A 13,699-nucleotide genomic window follows, 5' to 3' on the forward strand; every position below is an offset into this window, starting at 1 on the left:
ATATATATATATATAGAGAGAGAGAGAGAGAGAGAGAGAGAGAGAGAGAGAGAGAGAGAGAGAAAGTGTGTGTGTGTGTGTGTGTTTCCTCATGTTACATCTTCACCAATTCCTTTCATGAAGGCAGAAAAATTAAATCCCCCAGAGAATTGATCAAAAATTGATTAAGTGGATAATGGAAATGATCCACGCGAATCAATGGACTGCTGATTGATAGTTGATTAAGTAGATAATTGGATAATGGACGGAGATGTGATATTTAACCCTATGATAGAGTACACGACAAGTCAACTTTATATGCTTACAGAATTGTAAAATAAATCTTCACAGTTTTCCCTCTTTGCACAAGTTCACATTAGTGAAAACTACAAAAACGTTCTTTGCAAAAACAAATTCAAGGTGACGCAGTTCCGGTAGGCCCTGCTGCTTCCTCCGGTGACTTAGATGACCGCGGAGGTAGCAGCAGTAGGGGATTCAGCATTATGAAGCTTCATCTGTGGTGGATAATGTGGGAGGTTGGGCTGTGGCACCCTAGCAGTACCAGCTGAACTCGGTTGAGTCCCTGGTTAGGCTGGAGGAACGTAGAGAGTAGAGGTCCCCTTTTTTGTTTTGTTTCATTGTTGATGTTGGCTACCCCCCAAATTGGGGGAAGTGCCTTTGGTATATGATGTACAAAAATGTTCTTTGCAAAAACAAATTCAAGGAACTGACTATTTTTCCAAACAGAATAACAAAGCAAAATGGAATTTATTCTTATCATGAGAGAGAAAGCAAAAATAAAATAAATATAAAATAGTCATAGACCAGTTTTGACAAGAGGAAGAAAATTTAAACACAGCCTTGCAAGATCAATATGTAGAGGCCTCTTTTTCTAAGTTAACAAAACAAATGCAGGAGCTCTATGCATTCCAGATTGAAAGTACCTGATCCACAACACATGGAGAAGATATCTTATATTTTATATCTATGTGGTAACCAGATGTATCATAGAATGTAAAAATAACTCATGAGTTTCATAGAAATCTCAAAACACATGCCTTTATAACTTCATGGTTGTATCTATGCCATATCATGTTCATTTATAGGCATCTCAACTGTTTCATTACTAACTGGCCTATATCTAGTCCGAATTAGAAATGGTAGAAGTTATTTTAAAATTAAGTATATTAAGTGGACAAAGGAAGCGAAAATGGTTAGTGGAAATATAGCATTCAGTTTAACTGGCGAGGCATCTTTCCAAACACTTTGAAACTCCTAAGTAATTTCTGGAGAACTAAAACCACCCAAAGTTCACTATACAAGCTGCCTTTTCTCATTGAATAAATTATTACCAATAAAACTATTAGTGTTAAGAGTGGCAGTGAACATACATTGTGAGATTCCCCACGTTTTAGAAAGGAAACATTCTATGAAGTTTCATATACCTAACTGACAACAACACCAACTATTCTCTGAAAGAAATAGGATAGTTTTGGCTAAATACAACTCTCAACAACTAAGTACATGATGTCATATCCAATTCAATATGAGAAAAGAGTTGGTTTTAATGTATCAGTATCAATACAAACCAACAAGAACATCAATTCATGTTGATAGATTCTAAAATTATTATTCTTAAATCAAATTTGAAAATGGAACACAGCCAAATTCAAGTTCAGTAGTACGATACCTAAACGAAGAGACTAAAGGGAACAAATAAAAAGTACAAGGCAAGAAACAATGAAGTTAGGGGTTGGAAAGATTATGTAGATTACTTTTAGCAGGGCACAATGTAAGCTGCAGAGGTCTTAATGTACTATATGAACTAAAAGGAGATAAAAGTGGAAGATATTAGAGTAAACATTTGCATTGTAATACCAGCCATGAAAACTGTTCATTGCTCAACATAACTGTGACAAGACTGCTTCTCATGCAATGAGCTAAAAAAGAGAAGAAAACATTCAACAAGATAAAAAAAGATTACAGATAGAAGACCTTTGTTATGAGGATAATTCAGATAAAATATTTGGCAAAGTCTGCCGTACATATACTATGTCCAAAGCCGAAATTTGGTTGCATTACTACTTGTTAATACAATTGTCTGGTCACTATAGCCTTTTATTTTGATTCCACATACTGTATATCTATATTAAAACACTTGGTGTAATGTCATATATGTAATATCAAATGAAAATTAAATTACATATTATAAGCAGTAATATTTTTGTTGTTATCATTTTCCATATCTTTTAGATAATTACAAGAATTAATACTCCTCTCTGTTATCTATTTTTCTATGTCTTTAAACTAATTACAAGAATTAATATTTTGTTACTGTTTTCTTTATATTTTTCAACTAATTACAAGAATTAATATTCTTTTTGTTATCTGTTTTTCAAATTTTCAACTAATTACAAGAATTAATATTGTTATTGTTATCTGTTTTTTCCCATACATTTCAACTAATTACAAGAATTAATATTCTTTATATTATGTTCTTTTTTCATATATTTCAACTAATTACAAGAATTAAGGATAAAACAGAGAATGCAATCTTAGAAGTACAGGGTGGTTTTAAAAGAGGTAGGGGTTGTATGAATCAGATTTTTACAGTTAGGCAGATATGCGAGAAATATTTAGCAAAAGGTAAGGAGGTGTATGTTGCGTTTATGGATCTGGAGAAAGCATATGATAGAGTTGATAGGGAAGCAATGTGGAATGTGATGAGGTTATATGGAGTTGGTGGAAGGTTGTTGCAAGCAGTGAAAAGTTTCTACAAAGGCAGTAAAGCATGTGTTAGGATAGGAAATGAAGTGAGTGATTGGTTTCCAGTGAGAGTGGGGCTGAGACAGGGATGTGTGATGTCGCCCTGGTTGTTTAACTTGTATGTTGATGGGGTGGTGAGAGAGGTGAATGCTTGAGTGCTTAGACGAGGATTAAAACTGGTAGACGAGAATGACCATGAATGGGAGGTAAATCAGTTGTTGTTTGCGGATGATACTGTAATGGTTACAGACACAGAAGAGAAGCTTGGCCGATTAGTGACAGAATTTGGAAGGGTGTGTGAGAGAAGGAAGTCGAGTGTTAATGTGGGTAAGAGTAAGGTTATGAGATGTACGAGAAGGGAAGGTGGCGCAAGGTTGAATGTCATGCTGAATGGAGAGTTACTTGAGGAGGTGGATCAGTTTACAGTAAGTACTTGGGGTCTGTTGTTGCAGCAAATGGTGGAGTGGAAGCAGATGTATGTCAGTGAGTGAATGAAGGTTGCAAAGTGTTAGGGGCAGTTAAGGGAGTAGTAAAAAATAGAAGGTTGGGCATGAATGTAAAGAGAGTTCTATATGAGAAAGTGGTTGTACCAACTGTGATGTATGGATCGGAGTTGAGGGAGTAGTAAAAAATAGAGGGTTGGGCATGAATGTAAAGAGAGTTCTATATGAGAAGGTGATTGTACCAACTGTGATGTATGGATCGGAGTTGTGGGGAGTGAAAGTGATGGAGAGACAGAAATTGAATGTGTTTGAGATGAAGTGTCTAAGGAGTATGGCTGGTGTATCTCGAGTAGATAGGGTTAGGAACGAAGTGGTGAGGGTGAGAACGGGTGTAAGAAATGAGTTAGCAGCTAGAGTGGATATGAATGCGTTGAGGTGGTTTGGCCAGGTTGAGAGAATGGAAAATGGCTGTCTGCTAAAGAAGGTGATGAATGCAAGAATTGATTGGAGAAGTACAAGAGGAAGGCCAAGGTTTGAATGGATGGATAGAGTGAAGAAAGCTCTGGGTGATAGGAGGATAGATGTGAGAGAGGCAAGGAGAGTGCTAGAAATAGGAATGAATGGCGAGCGATTGTGACGCAGTTCCGGTAGGCCCTGCTGCTTCCTCCGGTGCCTTAGATGACCGCGGAGGTAGCAGTAGTAGGGGATTCAGCGTTATGAAGCTTCATCTGTGGTGGATGACGGGGGAGGGTGGGCTGTGGCACCCTAGCAGTACCAGCTGAACTCGGTTGAGTCCCTTGTCAGGATGGGAGGAACGTAGAGAGTAGAGGTCCCCTTTTTGTTTTGTTTCATTTGTTGATGTCGGCTATCCCCCAAAGTTGGGGGAGGTGCCTTGATATATGTGCTTGAGGGTACACTCGGGCACACTATTCAATCCTATTTCTCTTCCTCTTGTTTTGTTAAAGTTTTCATAGTTTATATTGGAGATATTTTTTTAGTGTTACTGGTCTTTTAAGTATTTTATTTTTCCTTGTTTCCTTTCCTCACTGGGCTATTTTCCCTGTTGGAGCCCCTGGGCTTATAGCATTCTGCTTTTCCAACTAGGGTTGTAGCTTAGCAATTAATGATAATAATAATAATGTACAAGAATTAATATTCTGTGTTATCTGGTTTTCTATATTTTCTACTAATAACAACAGTAACATTCTTTTAGTTATATGTTTTTCCAAATCTTTCAACTATTTTTCCAGATACCAACCTAAAAAACAAAACTAATAATTCATGATTTATTCCACAGAACTGCAGCCCTCTTAGTCTACTTATCCCTCCTGTTGCTGACAACTGAAGCCACAAGACGACACCACAATAACCTCAGCATTGATGCACATGACTCAATCCAAGAGAAGGAATTAGAGCAAAACCTAAACAACCTCCAACATGAGCAACTGTTTCTACCAAAGGAAAGTCATTTATCAAGTCTATATTCTGAGCTCAATAAAGACAAATTGGAATGGATAACTTTACCAAAAATGAACCCTTCAACGCACAAGGTTAAATTACTTGAACAAACAAAGATTCCGTCAAAACAGCACCCTTCCATGAACAATGGTAATAAGGAAGATGAGCAGCCTTTCCCGCTAAAGAAGAATAATTCAAGTCAGCATTCTAGGATCGATAAAGGAAAAGCAGAATGGGCGACTTTAGCCAGAATGAATCCTTCAAAGCGAAGAAGCAAACCTCACAAGAAGAATCAAACAAGACCACATCACCCTAGCAACAAAGACCATTCAAGGAGGATGAAATTGGGTGACATGCAGTCAAACGGAAGACGCGCTGCAAGGGGCTTTAGTGGAGTGCCCAACCAAATGAAGAAAGATTCCAAAAATAAACTCCAACGCCAACTGCATCCTACAACACCAAAAAATAGAAAGATTTCAAGATTCCAAATGAGAAGACACAAAGGTGCCAAACGAGGACAGGATCAGTCCAAGGAAGCTCCCTCAATGAAAACAAAAACAAGGACACACATGAAAATGGGAAGATACCTTAAAGACCTTCCAGTAAACCTGCATAGGCTAGACCTGGGTTCTCAACATAATCTTAAACAAAAAGGTTAGTTAATTAATATTTAATATATTGCTAATAACATATAGCTAATATATACAACAGTGTGGAACTTCAAAAGTTCAAACTTGCAGCAAATGTTATGTTGAAAAGGCTGACATAAGTCTCTTTTTATTGCTTATATATGAAAAAATCTGTATTATTATTATTACAGTGCTTAAAATATTTTATTTAAATTGTTCATTACTTCTAGTAAAGTTTTATTTTCTTATTTCCTTTCCTCAATGGGCTATTTTTCCCCATTGGAGCCTTTGGGCTTATAGCATCAAGCTTTTCCAACTAAGGTTGTAGCTTAGCTAGTAATAGCAATAATAATCATGTTAATACTATACAAATCACCCTGATCTCAAACACAACTATTGACTTGATTCCTTCCCTCTCCACCTAGGTCGACAGAGAAGTGAAAGAAGCAGCTGTACAGATGGTAAAGTCTGGAGGAGGGGTCAGTGCCGATGTCCATCCCTATCAAACTGGGACGAGGAAAAATCAGAATGTGTTTGCATCTATGGAACATACAAAGATGCTCTCGGCAATTGTCGATCATTCATCTAATTCCACTGGTGTGAAATGAGCAGAATCAACAAGATTGCACAGCTTTTGTAGTGTATAGCATACTGTACAATTATCTAATTGTGGGGTATTAGGGTTTTTTCACTATAAAGCATCTTGCACATTTACCTTTAACTATGTCCAATACAATTCTAGTGTATAATGAAAACTATCCCAATGTCTTTCCAATCTATCAAGATTATCACAAAATATTTGCAAAATATTATATATATGAATTAAACATCAGAATAAGACATCTAATGCCTACGACTCTACCTTAAAAATAACTACCGTATTAGCACCAATTCATCTCTGCTATGGAACAAATTAAAAAAAATGCATAAGAAAGCTATAAGCTATATGTTTTATTATCTTTAAATTGCATATGACAAAAGTACATACAGTATTATGTCTGTTCTTTCAGGAGAATTTAATGAACGAGGAAGATAACTTAAAATAAAATTATTTAAGAAACCATGAAACAGATACAAAATTCCAAAACTATCGTATTTGTATTTTTCTTTACTGAAAATATGCAAATTTTTGTTTTCATTTTTATATTCAAAGCGGTTTTAAAAGTACAGTATATAAGTTCCCAATAATAATGTTACCTTCGAAAATAAAGAAAGAGAGAGAAAGGCATAAACGTTTCCCGCTGTTAACCCTTTTACCCCCAAAGGACGTACTAGTACGTTTCACAAAACTCATCCCTTTACCCCCATGGACGTACCGGTACGTTCTTGCAAAAAAACTGCTATTTAAATTTGTTTTTGCATATTTTTGATAATTTTTTGAGAAACTTTGGACATTTTCCAAGAGAATGAGACCAACCTGACCTCTCTATAACAAAAATTAAGGCTGTTAGAGCAATTTAAAAAATATATACTGCAAAATGTGCTTGAAAAAAAAAAATAACCCCTGGGGGTTAAGGGTTGGAAATTTCCAAATAGCCTTGGGGTTAAAGGGATAAGAATTACATGTCAATGCACAACTAAAGTATTTGTGTAAATCTAGAATATCTTTAAAAAGAGGATTCACAACATAAAAAATCCCTTCAAATCTTCAATAAGCGTGGTTCGTAATTAATGATTACTGTGTGATCTATTGCATCGGCTCTATCTAGAGTTTTTCAAAGCAAATACCTAAAGGCAGTCCCTTCTAACTCTAGACAAACTCAATTGTCTAAAGATAACTGAGGAGTTCTACTTGTACCATGAGGGTAAGGACATTAAATGTTACACCTTTCTGACAAACACTCTTGCAGTAGTAAATATGTCAAAATATTTTTTTTTTTATATTTACTACAATGCTAAAGCTAATTTCAAATATTGTGATTATTACTAGCATTCTTCTATAAGATAAATTAAATATTTCAGTCACCCACAATAACTATTTCCATAAATATAAATTGAATAATTATACAGAATCCTAACAGTACTCAAACGGAGGGCTTTCAAAATAGTTTATAAGCTTTTCCCCTATATGTTACGCAGGTATACTAACTTCCTTGTCCAAAACACAAGCTTTTCCCCTAAATGTTACGCAGGTATAGTAACTTCCTTGTCCAAAACACAAGCTTTTCCCCTAAATGTTACGCAGATACAGTAACTTCCTTGTCCAAAACACAGGCTTTTCCCCTAAATGTTACGCAGGTACAGTAACTTCCTTGTCCAAAACACAAGCTTTCCCCGTAAATGTTACGCAGGTATAGTAACTTCCTTGTCAAAAACACAAGCTTTCCCCCTAAATGTTACGCAGGTATAGTAACATTCATGTCAAAAACACAAGCTTTTCCCCTAAATGTTACGCAGGTATAGTAACTTCCTTGTCCAAAACACAGCAGTGAAATAGCCAAAGGTATGGTAGGAGATAATCATTGAAAATTACTGTATCTTGTACCATCATTGTGAATGAAGAATGGTAATACTGACGCTAACCTGATTTGCAAAAAAATAAAAAACTTATCAATAACACAAACTTCTGTGAAACTACCCACCAGATACTGCATGTAAATGTGTATAACCCAGTAGCAGCTTTGGTAAAAAATATACATACAGTGCGAGTCAAGTACTATACACTTCTCCTTTTATTTCATTTACTGACTGTAAAATACCACACCATATCAACAAAAATAAAAGCCCTATGCTATATTACATCTTATTTCCCTTATTCAAAATAGTGTCATTTGAATGGAACAGGAAGAGAAAAATAACTAATTCCAGATCACCGATGTTATGGAAGACAATATTATTATTACTTATTAGGTAATGTTACCAATATCACCGAGTTAAAATACCGAATTCTTATGTTGGTAAGTGTATTGTACTAGTAAAAGTACCTCTATTTTACTACATTAAACTTATTTCAATAAGTTCACAAAATAAAATCACCTGTAATGTAAATACAATGCTTAATCGCTGGCATTACTTCAGCCTAGTTAACTTTATAATACTGTACCTAATCAACTTATGCTGTACTGAATATCTGACCTTCGTGATTTTGTTAAATAGACTTTTAACAATAACATCCTCTGTGATATCTAATACCATTAAAATAATTTCAACGACTTGTAAATCAAAACCCTATCAACACCTCAATTTCAAACCAAGAGGTAAACAATTTGCAAGGAAGAAAATATGACAACATTCAGTTGTTGCAATGTAGATATAAAAAGTAACTAAAAGCAAATGAATCAACAAGGAGAATTAGAGCAGCATATCCTTTGCATTCACGAAATAGGATCATAGGGTAGTAATCTATAGAAAACAAATTAATGGTTGTTGTATCATCTAAAAGAAGAAAAAGTTGCGCCCACCTAATACAAATTTCCATTTACTCAAAGGGAAGATTTAAAGGATTCCTTCTCATAGGAGAAACTGGACATCCCTTTTATTTATATGTCTAAAAAAAGAAACAGGTGAACTTTGAATGACATTCAAAATCCAATACATGTCAAATTATGTAAGGGCAGGATGCTTGTAAATTGAAAGGCACTCATAACCAGTAAATCAAATGGTTGAAATGTAGAAACAAAATACTAATGTGCAGCATACATTAATTACACTATGACTATTATTATAAAAGAAGCTAAAACCCTAATTGGAAAAGTCCAAGGACTCCACAATGAAAGCAGCCCAGTGCAAGAAGGAAATAAGGAAGTAATGATGGAATTATATATATGAAAAATAGCATTAAACATAACTTATATACAGAATAAACGATGAAACGACACCCATGTCAACCTGTCCAACAAAAAAGCATTTGTTAGAAGTTTGTAACTTCTGAAGTTCCACTGCTTCAACTCCCATACTAGGAAGATCATTCTACAATCTGGTCACAGCTGGAATAAAACTTCTAGAATGCTCTGTAGAATTGAACTTCATGAGGGAGAAGGCAAGACTATTAGAATTAACGACACACCTAATTCTACAATCTAGATGGTACAGTCTCAGAAGATCTGCATGCAAAGGATGATCAGAATTATGATAATATATTATGCAACATGCACAAAGAACTGACTGAACAACAGTAACAAAGAATAACATCCAGAATTTTATAGACTGCAAGTTTCTTTTTTTCAACAAATTAAGACGAGAGGCTGCAGAAAAACAAAGTTGAAAACGTGATAGAATGAAAAACCTACTCATGATAGATTGATTACCAAAAATCTTAAAAGATTTTCTCTGACATTTTTATGTAAAACTGAAGGAGATACAGACAGGATGCATTTCTCAAACTAACTATCATTTGATTCACAAGAAGCTATCACAATATGTTTATTCCTGAAGGAGGGAACCTCTCCTTGTCTTTAAACTACTTTCTTTTAAATACAAATGGAAAAGAATTTGATAATCAGTCAACAGATTATTTTTAGGCACAATGGAATTACAAAGACCTGGAACCAGGAACTAGAAGCAGTCTAAGGCCTTCAATAAGTTCACTTTCACTACCTCCAATGGAATCACAATACTGTTGTCGTTCTTTACACACACACACAGGTAAGGGAGAGAAATCGAAGATTGATTTACGATCTCTCAACACTTGTGAAAAGAGAATGAGAGGAAAATTATCAGAAAACTGCTGTCAACACAAAATTGGATTTACAAACTGGAGATTTCCAAAAAGAAAAACAGATAAAAGTATACTTATCCTAGTAGACAACAGAAAACCTTACAGTATATCATTTAAAATAACTAAATATCTAAAAGGTAAAATTCTTAGGAATAATTTTCTGTTAAAATATACGCCAGAGCTTTGAAGGATCAATAATGAACCAAGATTTTGAGTTGCTTATACAAAAATTATCCTGTTACATAAAAGTACAGTACATGAAATAACTGCTAAGTGAAGGCAAGAGTAATTTCTCACTATCATTTGGTAATATCCTATCGAACATACGTATTATGTACCTCAAAATTAGCTTACACACTTCAACATAACTCTTTCATAAGATGCACAGTATTACAGAATTCATATACACATTCATGCTTAAATAGGATACTTCATAATGTACGAGACCTGTGCTACCTTCAAAATATGTAGCACATTCAAAAGAGAAAAGAAAGTTGAATCCATTGTGACAGGAGTTTCATTCTACCAGATCAGTTTTATTTATCAATTTGCAATGAGCATCTTTACAAACCTAGATTACAGGCAACACTAAGCTTTTCCAGCAATTGGAGTCAGTAAAGAATGTTCAAATACAAAACACACACCTTGCGACTTCATGAATAAACCTTAAGCTCATTATAACTGCTTAACTTAGGAATACATACATAAAGTGCATTGCATAAAGTATTCTAGTAATGATATACTGTACTGTACGTTAGCACTGAGAGGACTGAAACTTTGGCCAAGTTGTCAGGATAACAACCTAATAAAATGCATGATATGACATATTTACATCACAAATTCCTAAAGTAATTTGTATTTTTCTTAACTATACAAATCTGAATCCTATACTGTAATAGGATTATGATTTCTGCGAAGCTGGATACGTTAGTTAAAAACTAACAAAGTGGTGGGTATGCCAAGTCCAACCAATAGGACATTGAGCTCCTCCTTTGACCTTAAACATAGGACTTGAGGGGTAGTTGAAGTGTATGGTGTACCTTACAGGACAAAGTTTTGTAGAGTTGAAAAAATATAAATTATGATTTACTCCTAAATGAATACAAGCCCTCAACCTTTAATACGAGACTACTCTTAGGAGGGAGGATGTCCCTATAACCAAACTGGCTGTTTTACTAACCAAGGAAATATCAAAGCACTTTGGTCCTGTACAGGAGCAAAAGAGATGACTCCAGTCAATATCCTAAATCCTAGACGTGAAGATGAGGCAAATATTAAGCTAGGTCACTACCGGGGACTGCTAGATGATCAAGGAAAAACCTATATCCATGTGGAGGATAAGTTGTTTGAACATATGGTCATTTATAAGAAACGGGTTTGCATACATTTGCCCATCCTTCACCTCATCTATGAGGGTAAGAGAGACACTCCTAAACAAAACTTGCTGTTAAGAAAAGCTGCTCTTGCGGCCGATCCACAAATAATGGAGTGACTTCTGCACCCAAAGGAAAGGGAAGAAAAAAGAGGTAAAAGTGCCAGTTGATCTTACCTCTCATTCTTGAACGCTATCTTAGATGAGATGTTTCTTGTCCCATAAAGGAGCTACAATCTGTACTACAACTAGGACAAGGATGCAAGTATCCAGGAACCTGTGTGTACACTCTTGTAGATAATAAGCTGAGAAGGTTGTCTGTCATTGCCCCACTCATCTTTAAGAACTGTGGCCCTCACAGGTTCTTCTTGAGAATTGGGATATATCAGATATGTTTGACTTCATGCGCTCAAATCTGGGATGGTCGTTTTGTCTCCTTGCTCCAGGAAAAGCACGTCTGATTGTCCCATGAAGCCAGATAAAAGCAATTCTAGGAGCTTTCCTCTTATTCCTTTGGTTGTTGTAGAAAGAGTTGCAATGTCCTCCTAGGATGAGAAGGCAAATCATCCTGGTCCCCGCTAGTCACTCACTTCTTGTAGGGAAGAGATGGAGGACTTGAAGTTGTGAATGGCTGGGTTCTAGGTCCTAGTCACAAACTCCTGAACCACGCTGATAGAGATCTTCTATCCTTCTGAATGACTTATGACACAACCAGACTTATGCTGTTTCCTATTTGCTTTAGCGGGGCTAGTATAAAAGAGGACACAATAGAGGGTTAAAAGCGCTATCTGTTCCCGTTCTATGGGTTCGAACGTGATCGTTTGATTGACTTGCAAAGTAATGTAAACCCACAATATATTCCATGTAGCTTGAATTCCTTGGGAGTTCCCCAGAAGTCTTGATTATTCTCACAGAGTCCACACGTAAGTCCTAGTTGAAAAACTTGGATCAATGGCTGAGCAGTATCCATCACTACGAAGATTGAAGAGCTTTCCCAAAAAAGGAAGATAGAAAACAGCTGATCTGGATAACCCTCGGCGTGTGGCCGCTTGGGAGCGATCAGGGTCATGCCAAACCTCAGTCACCACCCAACTGTGAGTAATCAGCAAAACTGGAAAATGGGTGAAAGGGAGTAAGCGGCTAGAAATTCTAGCAATGTTGGAAGGCATCCTTGACTGCTGCTGATGTGCTGGAACTTGGGAGTACAGTATAATACTGGAACTTCTTGTTCAAGTGAATGGTGAACTGCTTGAGCAATGGTGAAAACCTGAAGGAAGGATTACAATTGACCCTTACACAGTCTCTATTGGCTGATTGTGTTTGTTCTAACAGTGCTCCGGCCTGGATGAGCCCTGCAAACAGCTCTACCATGTTGTAGATTTCCCAAGAGCATACCGGCTTGAAAAGAGTCTGTGAAAAAGATCCCTTTTGTTGACGAAAGTCACAAATGGAAGCATTGCCATTCATCAATACTACCGAGTGCTTTACCAATATCTTTGGAAATTTTGTAAAGTAGCAATGCTGCAGGTGTTACTAATAAGTTGAAAAGCAGATACATTTTTTTTCTGTGGATCATATCCCCAAAATGGACAGGATACTTGGTTGGTCATTCCATCCCTTTCCCAGACACGTCTGTGGGCAGCAGATTTCTCAGAAGTGAGGAGTTCAGACAATGAGGATTGTCATGCATCTACCAGGATAGATCATCCCATATTCATACTCCAACAAAGCCAGAAGGTAAAGGGAATACTAGTTGCTGCCTACTGTACTAACACTATAGGAACTACCAAAGCAATTGCTGGGAGGCCCCCATGGGAAACTAGCCTTTCAGTTAACGATAGAAGCAAGTCTCATCAACAACTCACAAACAAGTGTAAAGACTTTCGTAGTCTTAGACCAAGTCTTGAAGATTTTTGCCTTTATAGTTAAAGGACTTGAGTTAGATACCATACAGTCGCTGATTCTCTCGACATTCTTTGAAGAATTCTTTTTTCTTCTATAACATTAACCCAGCGGTCCGAGATTGGTACGGGGCATTCCCCTATGGAGGAAGAGGGGAGGAATGAGTGTAGGCTGGTCTACTTTAATGACTAAACTGCTTCTGGCTCTAACGCACTCAGAGGCTAAGGGAAAATAAGTGCTTTAGCCTTAGGAATGCGCGGCACAATGCAACGTGTAGCAGAGCCTCTCCCTGGTTGGCAAGGATCCATGCCAACAACAATGCAAGCATAATGTGGCATCTGAGTGCTAGTAGAAGTAATGAGATCGGACTTGATAAGTCACCTGTTCCTATCCACATCACGCGTACGAGTTGGAAGATCTTGGTGTCTGGTAAAATCTCTGAGTGTGGGAAAATCTCATGTCTTGGACTGGTCTCTGAGCCTGAGAAGATCTA

The 13,699-nt window shown here is 36.5% G+C and overlaps 2 protein-coding genes across 2 annotated transcripts in view; one reads left to right on the forward strand and one right to left on the reverse strand.

The window, feature by feature from the left end:
- Nucleotides 1-6,115, forward strand: part of LOC137627896 (uncharacterized) — a 13,007-nt gene extending 6,892 nt beyond the window's left edge. Inside the window, exons 2-3 of the mRNA XM_068359338.1 lie at nucleotides 4,486-5,300; nucleotides 5,701-6,115. Of these exons, the coding sequence (XP_068215439.1) occupies nucleotides 4,486-5,300; nucleotides 5,701-5,864 (979 nt within the window). The 3' untranslated portion in view covers nucleotides 5,865-6,115. The remainder of the gene's footprint in view (nucleotides 1-4,485; nucleotides 5,301-5,700) is intronic.
- LOC137627897 (zinc-regulated GTPase metalloprotein activator 1-like) overlaps nucleotides 1-13,699 on the reverse strand; it is a 159,716-nt gene that overhangs the window by 123,993 nt on the left and 22,024 nt on the right. The window lies entirely within an intron of this gene.

Source organism: Palaemon carinicauda, chromosome 35 (genome assembly GCF_036898095.1).
Source record: "Palaemon carinicauda isolate YSFRI2023 chromosome 35, ASM3689809v2, whole genome shotgun sequence".
In the NCBI taxonomy this organism is placed as follows: Eukaryota; Metazoa; Arthropoda; class Malacostraca; order Decapoda; family Palaemonidae; genus Palaemon; species Palaemon carinicauda.